We start from the raw sequence: 20,118 nt of genomic DNA, 5'->3' as shown, positions 1-20,118 counted from the left end.
AAAAGAATTAAAGGAAAAATAGATATTTTTCTTTGGCATTTGTATCTCTCATTTCATAAATACTAAAATACTTTACTTACCTTATGTGTCAGAAATGAAAGTACTAAAAGAAATGAATCCAAAATTTATGTTGTCAGAAATTCCTCAAATATTCTACAAAAGTATTTCTTAATGCTCCAAAGAACATCAAACATCAAGAAAATATGAGCTAAATTTATTTCTAAGGATCTACCTTAAGAAAATATTTCAATTGAGTGATTTTACATTTCTACATAAATAAAGGTTGTAAACAAGATGAAAACATGCTTAACAAATACAATTGAGAAAAAAACTATACTCATGGTTTCAAGTCTTCAAAATTAATATGTTTATATGTATATTAATTTTTAAAAAATACGTATGTTCTAGTCAGTATTTTAATTAATAGAAAAGAATTATGGTTTAAGGTTATCAAGTATCTGCCACATGTATGTTTATACATATGTTCCCAGAGGAGAAAAAACAAATTCTAACAAATTTAGGAGAATCAGCAGCAGACAGGAAATGAAATACCATCATGTAAATGTCAAATACTGTTGCAGCGTATCATTTAATTCTTAGCTAAGAACAAATAGAAGACTCGATAACATATATTCTCATGTTCTCCCATACATACCATAGAATAAAACAGGAAAAACAAAAATCCCCAAAACATTCAATTCCATCAACAAATGGTCCTCCAAAAATCTTTTCTATTTTTGATTATGGAAAAGTACCATTGTCTCCTGAGTGTAACAGGTTGCAGTTATGGTATTTAAAGAAAACGGAAGAAATAAATGAAAACCTTAATGACATATTAATAAGGCTTCTATTTACACTATAGATAGCATTCAAGCTTACAAAATAAACATCTCTTCTGTAGTTTAAAATTAGAAATTACCTTTCAGTTCTCAGCAGTATGAGACACTTACTCACAGGTTTTCTCAACATTTACCTCCAGTAACAGATTTGATTCATCAGGCTTTTAATCATGTGGGGCTCCCTAATTTCCAAACAATTTCCACATCAATTTATCTTTCATACCTATGGGGGTTCAAGTGCACTCGTCTGCCTCCTCCTGCTAATTGACCTGTTGAGCCACTCAGAGATGTGCACTTAGAATACTATATTCACATTACTATCCTACATTTCCAAGTAAGCTGTACATTTTTATTACAGTCGTTTATTTTAAGCTAGCCAGCATCATGCTAAAAACTATTTTCAAGGTTATATGGTAACTTCTGATATGTTCGCTTTAAAGGATTTCTTTCCTTCTTCAAAAATCTTCTCACGAATAGTAATGCAAATAACTATACACTATGGAAAGTATGAAAAACATATAAAAATACTTTTTGTTAACAGCTTACTAACTGCATGCACATAAATCTAGCTGATTACACTACAAAAGGATGTGTTTATCTTTGGCTCTGCCATTCTTATTTAGGGTTATACAGAATGAAAATACGGAGCCATCCTTTGTGTTGGAAACAGCAATTTAGATATTAGAAAATTGGATCCCAGAAACTTTTACATATGCACTTTTCCAGGAAAATATTTTGTAGATGAGTTTTGCATAAACAACTTGCATAATTTTCACAATTTTGACTCCCTCAGGAGCTCTGCTTGCAGCCCAATACTCAAGAACATGTAATTCTAACTGCTGAAATTCTGCAGGATTGATTTGTCACCATGCTTTCATCATGGTAAAGGGTTCTGTTAATTAGAGAGTGCCATTTCTTTTTCTGAGAAATGTAGGTGATTTCTTCAATTTTCATTAACTTTTGTAGTTTTATTTTAGGCATAGTAAGAAAGAAAAAAGAAAACACAAGTATAAAGACTCTATGTTGTATTGAGGGACATGGTTTAGTGGGAGCTATTGGTAATAGGTGAACAGTTGGACTGGATGATCTTTTAGGTTTCTTCCAACCTTGGTGATTCTATGATTCTATAAGCCAGGTCCTATGATTGTATTTGGAGATTTGTATGCCTATTTGTTTGTCTGTTTATTTCAAAATTTCTTAATAAAGACATGATCCAGGTCACTTTTCCACTGTTTTTTGTTTGTTTGTTAGATTGTTTTTTTAAACAAATGTTCATCTTGCCTTTAGAGCATTAATTTTCAACGTACAGTATGGTTATATCCACAAATTTTCAGAAAAAAAACCATCTGAATCTGATATTTAAAGTGAAAGGAAAGGAATGACAGATGCAAAATAAATATTTTCATTTAATTCCTGGCATGTAGCTTTTGAAAATATAGAAAGCAGGAAACATAGCCCAAACAGATTATATGGAAGTTCATATAAAAACCACCAAGAGCATTGTTTAAGCATCAAATCAATGCAATCATACTCTACGCTTTGTTAGCTGCACATAAGAAAAACATTCAAGGAGCTATATGGGACTCCTAAGGACCAGAAGCTCTGACAAGCGAGGACTGACATTATCATGGCACATTTAAGGTTAAGAGAAAAAAGAGATACTACTAATTATAACACCAAAAAAAGGAAAGAATTTTGTCCGTTTTTACTGACATAACTCCTTTCAAACACAGATTTCACAAGTAATATCATAGACTTAAGTAGAAAGGGCAGTATATAAGAAGGTATTTCATCATGTTGTTGCTAATTTTCAAATCTTTTATGACAATATTAAAAACTGTGGACACAGTCTAACAGCAGTATTAACAGGATTATAGAATCACAGAATAGCTTAGTTTGGAAGGGACCCTGAAGATCATTGAGCTCCATCCCTCTGCAGTCGGCAGGATCACCAAAAATCATGGGCTGGAGTATGCAACTCTACAAAACATTTCATTTAACTGCTATCCCAAAATCATGTGATTTTTAAATAACTGTATTTTTCTGTTTATATGCTTAATCTAACATCTGAAATTACTATTTTTTTCCATTCTGCAGAAGTTCAACCCAGAAGATAATAGTGTCATATTTAGCAAATTTTTCCAAGAAATATGAGGACATAGTGCAAGTTGCAAGTTAGCCGCTGACACTGCTGCTTTGTCTTACATCAGCACAACTAGATTTCCTCTGTCAGGATCAAACGAGTCAGATATGTTGTGCAAGTGGAGTTGTATCTACGTTGTGATAAGGTGGTTCTATATGACATTACCCTAGGAGAAATTATACCTTAGTATAAGTTGTCAGGTAATACAGTAAGCTCACGAAGCAGGCTTGAGATAAGAAGCAATCACCAGAGATGGCAAAGATAGAAGCAAAAACACTCACTTTAGGCAGAAACTCAGAATGTGAGGTTTTAGCCTATGGCAAACAAACAGTATGAAGGATACTTCTGTTTTTAGCTCACTGTTCTGCTAGTGTGTTTGACTGAAATGGCAAAGAGAGAGTATCCTTTTAGAGGATCTACTTAAGAGACATTTCTGAAAAGAGCCTGTGGATGAAAAATGCAATTTTGCCATGGTTTAGTGGCAGAAAGACATTCAACACTTCAGACCACATACAAGCTGGCTGAAGAAAATATTTCAGAGATTAAATTCATTCTACCATAAAATTATCTCAAATCATTTGAATCTAGGTCAGACGTTCTAGAAGTAGAAATTATCCAGGTGAGAGAAGCATCTGTGACTTTGTTCTAACTACATCTTGTGGCACTGCTTTGAATCTGTTACGACTTTAAGAAAACACGAGAAATTTTGATACCTATCATCTAACCTTTTCAGATCCCAGATGAACAACAGTGTACAAAAAGAACTGGTGACTGCACTGAGTAGTTTTAGGAGATTTCTATGCTCACATATCTGAAATCTTAATATATGCTTCTGTTACCATGGTCACTTAAATGCTTTTAAATTGCACAGCATCCTAAAAACTTTCATTTATTTATTTACTGAAAAAAGGAAGATTGCTTACAAGGACTCATGCTCAGCTTACACAGTATTTTAAAGCTGATTTCATTCCTATAGGCCACATTCTGTGGGATTCTCAGGTGGAAGCCATTAACAAAACAAGAAGTCTCTGTCACTGTGTTATTGGTATTTGACAGCACTGCTCAGGCTCTGGTTTCACACAGATTTTTACAAAGAAGCAGCAGTTTCCTCCTCACTGAGGCTACCTGTAAGCATCAAACTGCTCATGTGTAGGAATTCCTCCATGTAATCTTTTATTAGCAGAATATCAGATTACTGATTTAACAACCCATCCTAGAAAAACCTGCCTTCCTCTCAATTCTGATGATTGGAATGTGTATAGCAATGAGAAAAAAAGTGCTAATGGATGTATTTCCTTATTGCTTATACTTGTTTTAACTGTTCACACTGTAAAATAAGCAAATTAGTTCTTTTATAATGTATTTGTTATTGCCTTCATGGATCTAGAGATTTACCTCACAATAAAAGCACAGTATGTCACTCTAATAGGGGTTTATCCAGTAAAGCTTGCTTTCTAGGTCATTCCAATCACAGAGCAGTATCAATTTGACATTAATAGAGAGATACTAATAACAATCTCAAGCATGAGATAGAAAATCCCCTGCTGCCTACCAGTCAGGGGAATTGAGTTGGAAACCTTGAGAAAATGCACACCATAAAATGCCAAATAAAATTCCTTTTTTCATCTAGAGATAAAGGAGTTCTCTGTTGCTCTAACAAATAGGACTTGACAAAAAGAAAATAGATGTGGATGTTTTTCAAGACATGTTGCTTTGCACAAACATATTTAGCAAACCTCTTGAAGACCCTTTCTTCACACGCCATCCAGTCTGTTTAGGAATTTACAAGGAGATGGGAACAACTAAGAAGCAAAACAGTGGTCTATTGTTCTCTGCATTTTTATGAAGTTATTGTTACATAATCTTAAATGCAAAGCCTCCTGCTTTGATTACTGTGGAGCTGGTGGAGCTGGTACAGAGAAGGTTCACAAAGATGATCCAGAGGGCTGGAGCACCTCTTCTATGGAGACAGGGCTGAGGGTTAGGCTAGTTCAGCTTGGAGAAGGTTCTGAAAAGACCCCACTCTGGCCTTCTACAATGGTTTTACTTTAATATCTGTGCTTAAACTACGTATTTATGTATAATTTACATTATTTCTAAGTGTGTGTGTGTGGGGGGGATTCTTTATGCTACCCTCCCTCTTTCATATACAAACTGTAGGAGCACAATTAAATGTGTTAAGACTCATGCTCTTATTTCCTTGCAATTCTTCTAAAATTTTGATGAAAAATTCAAGGTATATTTAAGCACACTTCTCAAACCTAAATCAAAATACAATTCAACATATTGAACATTTCGATGAGTAATTATTTCTCTAAATAAATCAACTGTTTAGGAGGATAACTGCAAAGTACCTGTTTCATAATATTCCAAATTTATAGTTAACATCTTTAATAAAAATATTTTGCTTTTTACAAGCTGTTTTTACTTCTTTTCTTTAAAGATGCAAAGAGGATTTTTCACTATTTACTGCTAAGCTTGAATGTATGCAACAGACAATAATTATTAGGTTAAATAAGGTCTTTCATTTTACCTCATATTTAGTTCCATGAGATATGAAACAAACAAACAAAAACCAAAACAACAACAAAACCAACAAAATTTATTGCTGACTCAGGAGATATTTGCGCATAACCAAGTTTGCACCCATTTAGTATTCAGGAATTAGCATTGTGAATAGCTATGATTTCACAACTGTTGTTCACTATTCCTTCATTCAGTGATATATTAACGGTTACACCTGAGGACTTCTTTTGTGACTTTACCATTAACCAAAACATCAACATTTTCCTGAAATGTACATAATTTAAGGCTTTCATTCCACAAAACTGTCCAGAAACTTTCTCTCACTTTTGGCTCATATTTCCTCTTAAAGGGTTAACAAGTTCATAGAATCTTTTCTTTAAGACCAGAACAAGGAGTTGGAACTAATGATTTTTAAGGTCTCTTCCAACCAAAGTCATTCATTCTATGACTCTATGATAACAGCAGAAGTTCAAAGAACCATAGAATCATTTGAGTTGGAAGAGACCCTTAAAGGTCATCTAGTCCAATTCTGCCCCCAGTGAACCGGGACAGCTACAGCTAGATCTGGTTGCTCAGAGCCTGGTCCAGACATATTTATGCTATATTTGAGTTTGGCATGATCTATAGGCTAATGAAGTTGAACATGACTCTTCAACAACAAAATCTGGGACCATATCAAATTAAAGGATACTTTGTGTGAGTGTTCTGCCTTGTTTGTATTTAATAAGTCAGCACCCCTGCCTTCTCCTACAAGGGTAATTCCAACAGTTTCTAGTGCGGTTGTTTTCACCTTGAGTATTTTCAGACATGATATATTAATGAGACCATTTTCATATTATTGGTAGTATAGTAAGTGAACCTAATACGATTATGTTCAGTCATCCTAATCCATTCTGCTGTCTCCATTTTTTTCCCCCTCAATGACATATTTATATATCCAAAGTTATGAATCAAACAGTACTTTAGACAGTGTTTTACTATTTTTCATGTCCTCTACAGAGCAGTTATCCCCATATAATAATCTCTGGAATTCAAAGCTCAAATGATCTATCTATTCTTCCACTAATGTCAGTTGAGGAAAAGCAGCTTTCACAAGTCTGAGTAGGATGGCACAGGACAAGATGCTGTCAGCTGTCAAAGATATAGTGAAATTTCCCCAAGTATATATCAATTTTATCTCTTATTCTTTTCCCAGCGGCTACTCTACAGCCATCCTCAATGCTCAAATGAATGCTAAATGTGTAATAGAATTGCCTCAGTTAATGTTTCTGAAGTTGTTGCTTCCAGTGCCTGAAAGGCTGATTCTTTCATCTCCTTCACTGCTGGTGCCAACAGATACTTGAAAATGAACAGACAAGGGCACACTCTCGATCTTCAAATGTCAAGAAGAAAACTGTCAAAGCAGTACCCTTCATGAACAATTTAAGGGTTGAAAAAGAATATTAAATGCTATTTCCTGCTCTCTTTTCCTAAGCCTTAAAAGTTCTCTAGAGAGAAAAAAAAAAAAAAAAAAAAAAAAAAAAAAAGGGGGGGTGTGGGGGTGGAGGAACAAATGCACGTGGTATGTACTTTGGAATTAAATATACTTTTTGCTAGCAACATTCAGATGTCAAATACCTCTCTTGAGGAGAAGTGGAGAGGGAGGCTCCAATCTCTTCTCTCTGGTAACCAATGATAGAATGCAGGGGAACAGCACAGAATTGTGCAAGTGGATACTCAGGCTGCTTTACAGTGAGGCTGGTGAAACACCGGAACAGAATTCCTAGAGAAGTCATTGGTGCCCCACGCCTATCTGTGTTCAACAGACACTTTGATAATGCCATCATTAACATGCTTTAACTTTTGGTTAGCCCTGAAAGTGTCAGCTAGATGAGATGATTTTCACTGGTCCCTTCCAACTGAATTATTCTATTTTATTCTACAGAGAGGTCCTTCCTTCTACAATTTGTTCAAGAAGAAAGTGAATTAGGATGATACTTACACTGACACAAATCCTTCTAGTAACTAATGGAGTAAAGCCATATACTTCCAGATTCCACTGAAAGTAATGGAAAAAATTTCTACCAAATTATTCTATCCCATTATAAAAAGAAAAGTAATTATTATGAAAGTATTAAATTACTACTGCTGCTGAGTTCTGAGAGAATACATTTTTCTGTTCATATCTCCCTGAGAACATCAATGATTTATGAAGATAGAACTTGAAGATTATTCTTATCAATTACATTTCACTTTTTTGTGTGACCAGTCTGTCCTCACATTATTGCAGTAATATGTGCCTTGTTCTTCCTTTAGCAGGGAATGTTCAAACATACTCCAGTTAAACAAAAAATAAATTAATTTTAAAAAAATTGCTTTATCACTATTGGGTTTAATTTTTAATTGAAATATTATATATATATGGAAATAAAGCTGCAGTAGCTTTTGGAAATAAAGCTGCAGTAGTAGCAATACCAACACTTAGCAAATGAATAAAAATACCCTTATACATATCCTTAACATCTTCTAAGCTACCTTTAGGAGCTGGTCTTCATAATATTATTCTCTTTGTTGACAATCTGGACTGTGTTTGATTTTTGCCTGTAGCCTGAATGGCAATATGACAGGGTATAACTACTTAGGGAACATCAGTCATAACATGGAAGTCAGATGCTGGCCAAGAGGGACATGAAAAAGTGAACGTATTATGTTTTTGAAAGGTTGGTTATATTTTGGTTTTTTTTTTGCCTGTGGTATAAAAACCCTTTTTTGTTCCAGTGGCATAAAATCCTTTCTCTCTTTTTATTTATTTATTTTTTGATTCATCAGCTGTTAGGCAATTCTGCAATAAGTAAACAATTCCATGGTGAATTAGGCAATCACATCTCTTTTGTGGAAAACTCTAGGTCTTTAGCTGAATACATCTGCAACGCTGCAAACCACTGATGTTTCATTTTCATATTGAAACACTGTTTTCAGACTTGCAGCCTCAACCACACAAGAGATTGAGTAGTGTAGTGTAAATGTTTGGCAATGCTGAAGAAGCTCTACTATCTTATTAACAAGCCAAAGCTATCTGCAACATCGCGTGTTATTGGAAAAAGAAATCCACAGGTGCACAGAAAGAATTCAGTCTTCAGCTTTTCAGTTACTTTTCAGTACAGAATTTTCCTGCAGATCCTGCATATTAAGTCCAGAGATTTGTGTTTTGCCAGGTAGTGATTTCATGTCACCTTTTATAACAAGATGTTTAGTGACAAATATATCAGGAGAACAGAATGTAGAGAACATTAATAACTGAATTCAAACATGATGAGGTGAATCACCTTCCCACCCCTACTCCAAAGCTTTTAGTGAGAATTCAGGTTTGACTGCTTATTTTCTACAGATTTATGATTCCTCTTGAGATGCCCTCGGGGGAGACAGTATTTCCCTAAGGCTGTAATTGTATTCTGCTAAAAAACAAGAATACTTGTCAAGTCAACAAGAATCAGTCAAGACTCCTTCTTATCTGACAGTGAATAGAATATGTTGAATAAACACTGCAAGCAATCATCAGTTTAACCCTTGCAAGAGGGATTTTTATAAGTGTTCAGTTATGCCCTGCTACCAACACAGTCAACAGACACAGACATATTAATAATCTCACACTTATGACAACAGCTTCCTAATAGGATGTGATTGGCACCTTTCAAGTTCCTTGAAGATAACAAATTCTTACAAAGTTTTCCTTAATTACACAGGTAAATACAATGGTTTCCTCTTTTCTGGGATTTATTATATTTTAATATTATGGGATATAAATTGAATATTCTGATCCAGGTAGTTGAAAGTTTAAGAGATTTATAAAAATGAAAATGCAAGTGATTATTTCATGTTGTCAGATAGTATAGCACTTTTATTGGATAATAAAAGCAGAATTTTGCCTACCTAAAGCCATTCTTCAGCCAATCACAATCATTTTTGGAAATAAAAGACCTGAATAACAGAAGATACCTTAGCTGTTCAGCAGCACCCGTGATAGACAGCTTCACTTATGTCTAATCAATTCCATACTGTTTATCATTATTTCTTACCTAGAAATCTTGAGCATCCAGTAATTAGTCTTAATTACATCAAATGTATTCTGTAAGGGATATCAACTTACCATAAATCCATCTACAATTGTCTTCCGTATTTTAAATATTAACTGATAATAGAAAAATGTATTAGGTTTTGATGAGAAACATGGTTTTGAAAATGTTTTAAAATTTGAGAGATTTTAAATCTTTGATAGCCACTTTTCATATATGATTAATGGAAGATCAGAAATGTTGAACATGATCTTTTTGATAGGCTTCTGTAGTGAGAATTACTATGGAAATAAAATAATAGAAATAGGGACATTGGAAGACTACACTGTACACACCATTTAGCGTTTGGGATTACAGACAACTCTGACCACCTAAACTGAGGATAAAGAACCATCCAGAAAAGTGCAGTTGTATTTCTGTAACAAAACAAACACTGGCCAAAAGTACAGAGAGGTTACCATGAGAAACAAGAAGTGCTAGAAGCAAAGATTTGACAGACTAGATTAGGCTGCTGGACCATCAAGCTCATAATCAGCCTTTGGCTGTGACAATTGCAAAATAACTCAGAAGCAAACCTCATCCAGTGCATCTACAGGAAAGGATGCCATATATTGAAGAAAGCATTCCTCTTGATCCTTGTGGCCATCACCTTACTTCCTGAAGCATGAGATTAGATTGTACTCATTTTAGCATACAGATACTATTCTTTGTCATAACATTATTAATTGAAAAATATTCAACTGCAGCTGCTGAGTCTCTAATCTTCCATTCTTTGACATGAAATTTGGACAAGCTGCTTTTTAGCCTTCAGGATTTACTTCATCGCACATTTCTGTAATCTTAGGGATTATCAAGAGATTATTGCAAATGCACATGAGAAATTAACTCAGGAAAGGAAAAGTAATATTTTAAGCAAATATGAAAGTTTTTCTTACAAAGGAAAAAAAAAAATTGTGGACTTCAATGAATAGGACATAAAAATTTAGTTTAAATGTCAAGAAATATTACCACGAATTTTCAGTCCAGACTGAAAGAGCTGCCAGGGATAGAGCTAACATAAAATACTGTTGCAGTTCTAGTAATCTTTGTTGTATATTAAAATTAGCATACTTCTACTATATAAAAACCATGAACCCTAGTTCAAATAGTAACCACTTCTAGTCCTAAACATCCAGAGAGTAACAAGTATAAGCATCAGACTCTTCACAGTGATATCACCATAAGCTTATCTGCAGCTCTGTTCTGCTCAGCTGTACTAATAAATACATTAGCACTTTGCTGTATTTATTTTTGGCAGGCAACTTGAGAGACAAATTACCTATCTCCAAACACAGATATAAATAAGCATAAACCATGCAGATGTATTCTTCCTCCCTGATACTGTATTGCAACTCCTTCTGGAACACACTGAACTTTCTTTCACCACTCAAGCAATGCATCCCAAGCTACAGAGGAATATACTCCCTAAAATGTGCTTTTCAATCTCCTCTCTATTAAACTTTTCTTATATGAGGCAAGTACAGATCACTTTCTGACACAATGCGCTGTCCCTGCCTTTCTGTTTTATAAAAGAAATATTGCCATAACAGTCATCTATCTAATTTATTTGCCTTAAAATAATAATAATAATAATTCTGTGAATTGATTGAAAAAAATCCTATTCAAATGTGGCAGAATAAAGTATGATAAAAGCAAACAACTCTGAAGCTGGCAAAAAGAGACATAAAAAATAATCAAAACAAAGCAAGAAGACATTGCTAATCTGCATACAACAACAACCTACAAGCAGAACTGGTCTCCATCACTGTACCTTCATTTTTCTCTTATTAAGTACCTTATATCAGAGAAAGATGGATCACACATAATATCTTTCCTGTCAGTGCTACTGCTTAATTAGTGAAGCTCATGATAAAAATGATTGAGCTGGTGTTTTCAGTTTATGAAGTGAGGCATTAAAATGTAGAATATCCTCACAAGTTACAGGTTTCATATATTGTGAATGCAAAAAGGTTCACTGAGACATTCTCAGAAGAGCTATGCATCATTTCGATCTCAACTTAGACAATACAAATACCACTTAATCTATAGCTCATGCTTCCATTTTTGGAAATGTTCATAATCAGTCAGTAATCACAGAATCACAGAATTGTAGGGGCTGGAAGGTACCTCTACAGATCATCAAGTCCAACCTCCCTGCAAAGCAGTCCCCCTAGACCAGGTTGCACAGGTAGGTGTATAGGTGGGTCTTGAACATCTACAGATACGGAGACTCCACCCCCCACCCCCGTTTCCTATCACCACACATTGCTGAAAAGAATCTGACCTTGTCCTTTTGCCTCCTGCACCGTAGATATTTATAGACATTGATCAGACACCCTGTGAGTCTTCTTTTCTCAAGGCCAAAATGACCCAGGCTTTCCAGCCTTTCCTTGTAAGAGAGGTGCTCCAGGCCCTTTATCATCTTCAAGGCCCTTCAGTGGACTCTTTATTTTCTGTACTGGGGAGCCCAGAGCTGGACACATTACCCCAGGTGAGGCCACATCAGGGCAGAGCAGAGGGGGATGATTACCTTCCTTGACCTGCTGGCCACGCTCTTTTCAGTGCACCCCAGAATGCTCGTGGCCAACCTGTTCTCCACCAGGACACCCAGATCCTTCTCTGCAGAGCTCCTCTCCAGAAGGTCATAACCCAACCTGTACTGATGCATGCAGTTATTCCACCCTAGGTTCAAGACTCTACACTTGCTTTCATTATACCTCATCAGGTTCCTCTCTGCCCAACTCTCCAACCTGTCCAGGTCTCACTGAATGGCAGCACAGCCTTCTGGTGTGTCAGCCATTCCTTACAGCTCTTTATCATCAGCAAACTTGCTGAGGGTGAACACTATCCTCTCATCAAAGTCACTGATGAAGATTTTGAACAAGACCAGAGCCAGCATCGATCCCTGGGGAACACTGCTAGATACAGACCTTCAAATGGACTCAGCATCACTGATCACAACCCTCTGAGATTGGCCAGTCAGTCAGTTCCCAAACCAGTTCAGTGTTCATTTATTTATCCCATACTTCCTCATCTTTGTTATAATGAGGTTGTACGAGACAGTGTCAAATGTCTTGTTGAAATCAGGGTATTCTACATCCACTGCTCTCTGTCCATCCACCCAGCCAGTGTTGATATCACAGAAAGCTACCAGTTTGGTCAAGCATGACCTTGTCCTGGTGAACCCATGCTGCCTATTCCTGATATCTGGAGATTGCATCCAGAACAAGCTGTTTCATTTCCTTTCCAGGGACAGAGTTGAGGCTGACTGGCCTGTAGATCCCCGAATCTTCCTTCTTGCCCTTTTTGAAGACCAAAGTGACATCACTGGCTATCCTCCAGTCCTCAGGCACCTCCCNGTCCTCAGGCACCTCCCCCCCCCCCCCCCCCCCTTCCCCCAGACCTCTCAAAGATAATAGAGAGCAGTCCAGCAATCACCTCTTCTAGGTACATATTTTTATATATTTAAATATATGAAAATTTTAACAAGCACTCCCATCATTTGTTACTTATTTTAGTGACAGTAGAGGGCATACCAAACTTAAAATCAAGGGGAAAACAAGTAATATACATATATATTTATTGCAGATGAGGTAGATAAACCACAGTAACCAAGAATCAAGGAAGGCACTAATAAAAAGTGTCTGGATAAAAACATACTTTTTTTTCTGCAAAGGACAGTATTTAGAGCATTCTGCATACAGTATTTCTTCATCTTGATCCTCAGGGAATGGGCTATTTTCTCTCTCATGCTTTGTCTTCTTATTTTCAAATGTGCTAGTCTCTATGCTGAAAGCAGTCAATTACGGAGATGAAAATACATTATCAAAATTTTCAATACATTAATATGAAACAATCAAACCTCCATTATGGGAAATGACCACTTTTTAAATCTGCATTAAACTCCAAAATATTACTACATTTCATTTTTGACAAAAGTGTAAGTTGAAAATCATTTTGTAGACATACTGAAGCCCAAGGTTTCCACTCAGTTTTCTGATGTGTCACTTCTCTTTGTCACCTAATGGTCCAGTCACCTTTTTATTCTTTGAACAAGAAATAGAAAGCAGTACAGCCCCAAAATACTAATTTTCCTTACCTCACACAAGCTAAAGTGACAGTTTGAGACACTTTCCCATGAAATCTTTAAATGAAATACATTAAAAACATGAAAACATTCACAGAACAAAGTTCAAGTTCCGAACAAGTTTTCAGTAACCACGGGAATATAAGAAGACACCAAGCACAAAAGGCTTACTACTAGGTGGCAATGAAAAATAAGCGGTCCTGCAAAACATTACATGTGGATTGCATTTTTGACTTACATAACCATTTATTTATATCCACAAGGCTGTTCACAACCTAAATAACCTTCATTGTTTAAAAAGACATAGGAACAAGGGAATTCAGATTCCCACTACTGTCACAAGAAATACCTTGAATGATCTGAGGATGTTTTACAGGTCTGTTTCATGTACTTTCCCTTCCCCAGATGGCACCACTCATCTAAGCTGGGCCATTTTCGGAAAAATATGTATGCATGGAAATCACCAGAAATTTGTCACAGATTCTTCCCTCCTTGAGCAGGATGACCCACCAAGAAATGGATACATTTCCTAAAATTCATAGTTCTTTTTTGAAGGAAGAAGTATTATTTCAGAAAGCTCTGGACAGGGATATAGCTGTACCAACACGTAACACTCTTGAAAGTACTGTTCATCATACTGAAAAGAATTCCCCACATAGAACTGGGAAGTCAGTAATGTCCTAATACTACCAGTTCCATATTTTATTTTCTAGATTTCTTCCTTCTGACAGAAAATATTGCATGTCAGATGTTGTTTTCCTATGATAGATTTTTTTTGTTTGTTTGTTTGTTATTGTCTTGAACAGAAGAAAAAAAAAATTGTTTCATATAATGCTGGTGGAGTTTCCAACAGATCTCTTATAAGCAGCAATTTTCTCTTTGTCTTGACGTTGACATTCAAGATTAGTTCCATTTTTCCCCCTAATTAGGTTTTCCAAGACAATTGTATTTTTGAAACAAACAGAATACTTTCCCTGAGGGCATCAGAAACTTAATCTGTCCAATTTCCTTTCAATGGATACTGAAAACAAAGCAGTGTATTGTAACTCAGTGGGAAATTAAGAATTACATGACGCAAGAAATGGAAAAAGTACTATTAAAATAAATTTGACATAGAGGGCAATAAAAAATAGTAACGAAAAATCCTTTAAGCCACTTCTTGACAGAACTGCCTGCTCCTATTAAAGTTTGTCTGTCTTCTAAAGGAGGTTAAGACGTTAATTTACGCAAAATTGAAGATTTTTATATTCATAACAGACTGACTGATTAGCATTAAATCTTCTGGAATATCCTAAACAAACAGAGGCCTTTCCAATCACTTTATACAGCAATATTGCTCATGACTCAAAAGAATTTTTCTTATACTTTGATCTTTATACAAATATTCTGTTCTTCAGAGAATTCACATTGTTTCTGATAGCCAACATTAAAAAGTCCATAGTGCTAAGCATACAGTTAGAACACTACAATAAACTTAAGGCTATAAATGACTGTTTATATTGATTTTATAATTATAATTATTGTTTTATCAATAAACCTAACTGTTTATCAGCTTCTGGATTCTGAACAACTCTGAAAGAAAGAACTGCAGGTCTTTATTTGTGTTTTCTGGAGAATTTAATTGAAAATAATAATCTTTGTGGTATAATGCACACTACCAATACAGCCTACTGTTCTACTAACACATATACTCTCATATACAGCATACAGTGTTTTCTACTACATATCATCTATAGATATGCTGCATGTATATATGAGTACACAGGTGGGTGTACTATATGAATAAATAAAAAGTGCAGACATGACTGTACTTCTTACAGGTGACCACACATCTACATTCCAGTACAAATTTAATCTTCAGCTCTGCCTCTAACAGAGTTCAGAAAGGTACTTACTGATGTGTAGAGGAAACCTTCATTATTTAGGGCTATATACAACCCAGTCTTTACACCCTGGATAGCAACAACTCGAAGTCCCACTGGTATAAGGTTGAATAACGCTGTGAAGAGAAAACATGACCAGATGTGAATATATTATGGTTATTAAAATATTTTAACAAACAACATTAAGAAAGACACTTATTTCTTTTGGTTCTTTTTTTCTGATTTTGAGATTTAGCTAATTCAGAAAGTCTTGTTACTAGTAAAGTTAACCTTTAAAATTAAAGCCTGAGAGTCTATTTAGCAGTAATTCCCGCAACACACAGTATTAGGCATAAGCGCTAACTAGCAAATACAAAGCACTGCAGACACAAGTATATCAAACATTCTCAAAATAATCAAAGAGCCAAAAATTTTCTTCACCAGTATAAATTGATCATAAAGGCAATACTTGAGAGATATCCTGCAGAACACATATCTTCTGATTCAGATAAGTAGGTTTATATTTTCTTAAACAGTTTTATTTTACTGGATTAAGATGAACTCTTGTTATGATTGATTTCAAGGGGGCCCTGATTTTAAACCTGGAAAAAATTATTTGGTTTTGTAAATTATGTATTTTCTACAAGCCTCAGGTAGTGGTAGATTCTTGTCCTAGTTCAGGAAAGCACTGAAATATGTGTTTGACTCTAAAAGTGTATAAATCCTATTGAGATGAATATCAAACATGTTCAAAGGCTTAAGATCTGGAAAAACATGATTTTAACTAAAAAACAGCTAATAGCAGATACCCTAGCAATGATATATATCTCTGCAACAACAAAAGAAGGCACTGTTTTGACTAGTTTGAAAAAGATCACCCTGAAGAGGAAAAGGGTGCTATTCTCACAACAGCAACAGAAAAAGAAAAAATATAAGAAAATTTTACTTCCAACATATACATTTTATATTAAACCAGCTGTTTAATAGCAGAAAAACAAGCAATCTGTTCTCCTGAAAAATTATAACAATGTTTGGATTGGAAGGGACCTTTAAAGATCACCTAATTCCAAGATCTCTGCCTTAGGTAATTTCCACTAGACAAAGGTTACCCATCCAACCTGGCTTTGAACTCTTCCAGGGATGCAGCATCAACAGCTTCTCTGTGCAGCCTGTTGCAGTGCCTTACCACCTTCATAATAAAGGATTTCTTCCTTATATCTAATGTAAATCTACTTTCTGTTTGTTTCCAACAGTTTCTGCTTGTTTATCACTACACTTCCTGGTAACAAATTCCTTTCCAGCTTTCTTGTAAGTCTGGTTAGGTACTGAAAGGCTTCTTTCTATAAGGTCTGCCTGGAATCTTCTTCAGAACAAAGAAGTCCAAGTAAACCTGTCTTTGTAGGAGAGGTGCTCCACACCCTTCAAGTGCTGGGGGCCCCACACCTGGGCTTCACAAGAGCAGAATAGAGGGGAAAAATCAGCTCTCTCACCTTGCTGGCTGCACTTTTTTTGATGCAGTTTAGTATAATGTTGGCTTTCTGGGCTTCAAGTGCAGAGTAAGAACAGGACCCTAAATGGTATTTACAATTCAGAACTAGAAGCACAGACAAAAGACTACAAGAGTCCTTGAAGATCCCTTTAGAAGAGCCCCACTGCCCACTGTATTTGTTAAAAAGATCAGTGTTCAGCAGATAAGACACATATCAATTTTTCTTTTATGACTTAAGGCAGCAAACACACCTATACTAAATGTACTGACTCGTTTGAAGAAAACAACTGCAAAGTACATATCATCCTCTGAAGAAAAGGTCTGGATGTACCAGAGTTCATGCAAAGCAGTTTTCCAAAGTGGATGAGTCATGGATTTACAAGTACTTGGATGATAACCAAAAGCACAACTTGTATGTTCAATATGGGCATAGGTAATCATCGTTGGACAAAGCCATGTTTCAGGAGCACAGTAGTATCTACAGTGAATTCCTCAAAATTTAGTTCTGACCATAATGCATAGACTATGAGGCTGCTTGCAATTAGAGTGCCAGCAGCGAAGCCCAAATGAAGTGAAAAAGACCAGTGAATTTGCAGTAAATGAGCACATTTTCATAAGATACAAAAACGCCTGGTTGGTCACAAGACACAAAGTTACAGCTTATGATGAAGCTGATCAAGTCTTTAGAAGTGAAAAAAGTGGGTTGCTTGTTAGAAGCATGTTCTATCTTGCATGTTGCTAGATAGAAGCATGTGCAAAAAAAGACCATCTTTCCTTCAAAAATAACATTTTCTGGAATATTCTAATAAAGAAAAAGGCTCTAAAATCACAGAATCATATGTATCATTAGACCTTTTCATGAAAACGTAGAACCAGTATAAAGCCAAAAATTGTTGTAGTAAGGCAGTTCCTACAGATGCAAGACAAAATGGGTGTGGAAGAACAGAAAACAAAGTTATGGATTTACAAAGAAAAATAGAATAGATGACTTCAGATAAGAAGTAAAACAAATATGTAGTATTACTATTTCAGTAATTTCTGAAAGTTTCGGTCATTTTTGGATCTTACTGGGCTGGTATCCATAAAAATATAGTATACAGAAAAGTCTTCCTCTTTAGACAACAAAAAATAAACATGAATCGGAGAAATATGGCAGTAGTAGACAAGATATCCTATGACTGTAGGATAAACACCATATTACTTGAGAGATTTTACATATTCAAGTATAATTAGAATTTATTTTTTTTTTTTTTTTTTTTTTAATAGCCAATGCCCTCAAATGAAAAAAAATGTCTAAAACAGCAAAACCATTATCCTGGGTCGTGGAGGAGGATAAGTTTGTCACAGCAAAACTAGAGCCAAATTAACATCAGGGCTTTTTACTCAGGCTAAAGGGACTGAAAAATAAATGGAAAAGAAATGGAGAGACGCATTGCTAAATTCATTTTCTTTCAAGAAAACAAGAAATTCCAGGAGGAAACCTGGATATGAATAGCCCACTAGTGGAGGGGCAGCAAATATTCTGAGGATACTAGGAAGGAAAGCCAAGTAATTTATGACAAACTGCTAATGAAAAATAACCCCAAATTACACTGCTTCAATCAAAACTTGTGGAACACAAATTTCATTTACTGCATTACCAATAAAAATAAAGAGGCAGAAATAGGAAGAAAAAAAAAAAAACACAAAAAACCCAACCACTGAAGGAAAATTTAGAGGCCTGTAACATGGCAATGTTTCATATAATCTATAAAATTAATGGAACTTCTTATAGCTGCTAGCAAATTTAGAAAGCAACAAGGAGGGGATATAATGTGTCTTTCAATGCCACCAAGTATTAACGAGATGTTGTCAGAGTTGCTGGAATTAGCGCAAGACCATAAAATTTTACAAAGTGATCTGAATTACTGTAATTCTGCACATACTGAATATTCAGTACCTACTGAAACTTTTTCAGACTTCATTGAAAGTTGGGAGGCTAGTCTACAATTGATTCATAAATGTTCACTGGTATGCTTCATACTGAGATCAGCAAAACACACATCAGTAATGCACAGCATGTGATTTTTACTTGCTGAAGTTGGCCAAAGGAAATCAATTTCCTCATGAACATAACTGTGAAGTACAATTTAGTGAGCAGGACTTCCATACCCAATTGCAAACTTAAAACCTGCCTAAGATTTTCTTGTGTTATCCCCCACTCTAATAAAATTCTGCTTCACAAGAGTTGAAAGCTGTTTCCAGAGTTTGCCAGCATATCAGATCTACACAGCCTAAGTTATACCCTTAACTTGGTGGAGAAAAATAACCATGCTGCTAGCTTCTGTCTGTCTTTAAAAAAATGATCCAAACCCAAAAATAAGAGAGAAGTTTGGTCACTGAACATCTCAGTTGCCTAAATCTAGCCCAATTTGTCCATAAATTAGCTGAGAGAGAACATTCTTCAACAGTCCAGTGCTCAGTTCTCCTATGTTTCATGTTTAAGTACAGACACTGGTAAATCCATCAACAAATAAGAGGTGGGAACATCAGGAAATCAAGGGAACAAAGTGACAGAAGTGGTGTGAGTAAAACCCTTCATCCTCTGCAGCTCTGAGCCTGTGAACACTGAATTAGCTCTTTTGCATTCCATCTAAACCATGACTACGAAACAATTGATTTTTCTTCCCTTTCCTAAGCCTCCAATGCTATTCCCATTACATTCAAGATCAGAACATGGGTGTGGGGGGAAGTTAACTGTAACAACCACCCAGAAAAGAGAATTTTCATTGTTATACATCTAGGTATCATGAGAAAGGTTTGCTGGGATAAATTTGAGTTAGATTCTAAACTTCCACCTTTTTTAGCCAAAGTTATAGTTGAAATCCACTTTTTGATAAGTAGTAACTCCTTCCTTTCCTTGATCAAAACACAAACCCAACACATTTCTCTTTCCCATTTTTTTTTCTGTATATTTATCACAGTATATTAACTTTAGATCTGAAATGCCTGAAATCAGATATTTTGATATCCCTGTGGAAGTCTATTAAATGGCTTGCGGCTACATAAAAATTGCCATTACAGATTACTGTTTTTCTTAAG

The 20,118-nt window shown here is 35.4% G+C and overlaps 1 protein-coding gene across 7 annotated transcripts in view; it reads right to left on the bottom strand.

Annotated features, from left to right (window-relative positions):
- FGF14 (fibroblast growth factor 14) overlaps positions 1–20,118 on the bottom strand; it is a 357,381-nt gene that overhangs the window by 76,121 nt on the left and 261,142 nt on the right. For all 7 annotated transcript variants that reach the window (XM_032442013.1, XM_032442012.1, XM_032442015.1 and 4 more), the window contains one exon: positions 15,582–15,685. In XM_032442013.1, the coding sequence (XP_032297904.1) occupies positions 15,582–15,685 (104 nt within the window). The remainder of the gene's footprint in view (positions 1–15,581; positions 15,686–20,118) is intronic.

This window comes from Coturnix japonica, chromosome 1, assembly GCF_001577835.2.
Source record: "Coturnix japonica isolate 7356 chromosome 1, Coturnix japonica 2.1, whole genome shotgun sequence".
In the NCBI taxonomy this organism is placed as follows: Eukaryota; Metazoa; Chordata; class Aves; order Galliformes; family Phasianidae; genus Coturnix; species Coturnix japonica.
Note: the sequence above shows the minus strand (reverse complement) of the source record. Positions and strands in the feature narration are given on the sequence as shown.